Source organism: Triticum dicoccoides, chromosome 7B, assembly GCF_002162155.2.
Source record: "Triticum dicoccoides isolate Atlit2015 ecotype Zavitan chromosome 7B, WEW_v2.0, whole genome shotgun sequence".
NCBI lineage: Eukaryota > Viridiplantae > Streptophyta > Magnoliopsida > Poales > Poaceae > Triticum > Triticum dicoccoides.
In genome coordinates, this window is record NC_041393.1 from 161,120,936 (window position 1) to 161,122,999 (window position 2,064).

Consider the following 2,064-nt stretch of genomic DNA (forward strand, 5'->3'; position numbering starts at 1 on the left):
TTTATCCACTCTTCAATGACTAGTGAAACAAAAGGATTAGCACCCCTATCCGACAGTTACAACGGTTAGACCCGAGTTACCTCAGCAAATGTCTTTGGCACTGGCTTTCCTTCTTCTTTGAGTTTTTCAATCTTCTTTTGGGCATCTTTAGCCCATGTGTACTTGGCCAGTATGTGCTCGACATCAGCAATTGTGCAGTTGCAATGCTTGGTGGCACTAATTTTGTCACTGGTTTTGAGCTTCTGCAGAACAAAGAGCAGCACACACAACACAATGAACCAACCGCCACGCCGCACTAGCAAAGCATGCTGTATGTACCATAGAAAAAAGAAATCCGCTCTATGATCATTGTATACCTCGCCGGTTGGGTCGATGGTGGCGAGGTAGCGGAGAACGGCGGCGTGCTTCTCGCAGGCGGCTACGACGGTGGCCTCGCTGCATCTCCCTGACACGAAGTTCTTGAAAGTTCCCACCTTCCTCGCCATCTCCATCGAATCCGCGAACACTGCAAACCCGGAGGGCCCGAATCAGACCACCCACTGTACCAAGAGAGGAGGAACCGGACATCTCGGACGACTACTTACTGTTGAGATTGAAGGATTCGGACGGGGGGAAGGGTGAGTCGGCGGCCTTCTTGCCGGTGAAGGTGTCCTTGATCTTGTTGATCCACCCGAGGGAGGCGAGATGTGGGGTTGAGGAGATGCCCCGAGATGCCGTTAGGAGGTGGAGGACGCGGCGGGACGCCATGGGTGGCAGTAGCGGGGCACTCGTGTCTCCGGTGAGCCGCCGACGGCGAGGTGCGGTGGGATCCTCGGTCGGGTTTACGGCAGCTGGGCCGAGAAAGGTTGGAGAGGGGAAGAGTACGGGATGGGCCGTTAGAAGGAAGAAGGTGAGTGAGCGCATGCACATAAACCCTTTAGCAGCCCATGTAATTTAACCTCAGATGGGCTTACAACAACTTAACAGAATCTTTATAGAAAAAAATCAAGATTCACAGTATGAAATCAATATTGTTAGATGCATCATGAAATTAATTTTCGTATCATATAGCTTTAGTATTATATATGTTGATATTTTTTCCTATAAAGTTGGTCAAACTTTATAAAGTTTAACTTTGACCAAATCTTATATGCAGACTAAAAAGAAATGGAGGAAGCATTTGTATAGTAGTGTATGCTCGACATTTTCCGTAGTAAAAAAATGACGCAACATGTATGTATAATGTCAATAATCTACAACTTTTGCCCTTGTAGATGAACTTAACTAGTTTGCACTGTTGTTCAATTTTTCGATGTAGATCCTGCCAAAGTCTGTGCTAGATCGAAGTAGAATTTTTGAATGGATGTGACAAAAATTATGGAGGCTGTGGTTTGGACAATCTGAAATTGCGCACAAGCTTGGCAGGCTCCAAATTTTCTGGAATGAACTCAAAAATGGTTTCGAGGTTGTTGATATGGGAAATCTGCTAGCGCCACCACCCCGAGGGGCTGCTAGCATTGCTCTTAGCTCAACGGCGATGAGAGGCGTGTGTCAGTGTGTGGCATACTTATGAAATTCCTTGGCCTTTCTACCGCAAAGAGAAAAGAAGATGTATCATTGTACCTTCAACCAACAGAACACATTTTATAACTTCTTATAAACCGCAAGAAAACACGCGACTTAGGAAAAATATGCACGAACGCTTGAAAACCCTAGAATGTTCATAACAATAGCCAAAAGCCCAGAAGCTCAACAACCTAGCGCCCCGCACCTAGAGGCCGCACCCCGCACCTAGTGCCGCCGGTGGCCACTCCGGCCCCGGCGTCCACCTACTCGTCGGCCCCGACATCCACCTCCGCGTTGGCCACCTCCAAGCCACCGTCTTCCACTACCTCACCATGTCACTAGCAGATCTGAATTTTGACAGAGGCCAAGACTTCGCGGCCGAAGTTTGGAGGAAATGGGGAGTTACCATCAACTATGAGGAGGGCAATGATATGGAGGAGTTTATTCTTCTTGCCGAGTTCATCAGATCTCGTATCAGGTTAACGGAGGAATCAGTAAGTACCATCCTTCTATGTTGCT

At 47.8% G+C, this 2,064-nt stretch overlaps 1 protein-coding gene across 1 annotated transcript in view; it reads right to left on the reverse strand.

The window, feature by feature from the left end:
* Nucleotides 1–884, reverse strand: part of LOC119340385 — a 2,587-nt gene extending 1,703 nt beyond the window's left edge. The window contains exons 1-3 of the mRNA XM_037612297.1: nt 585–884; nt 357–505; nt 81–242 (exon numbers count right to left, since the gene is read on the reverse strand). Of these exons, the coding sequence (XP_037468194.1) occupies nt 81–242; nt 357–505; nt 585–747 (474 nt within the window). The 5' untranslated portion in view covers nt 748–884. The remainder of the gene's footprint in view (nt 1–80; nt 243–356; nt 506–584) is intronic.
* Nucleotides 885–2,064: the final 1,180 nt, after the last annotated feature.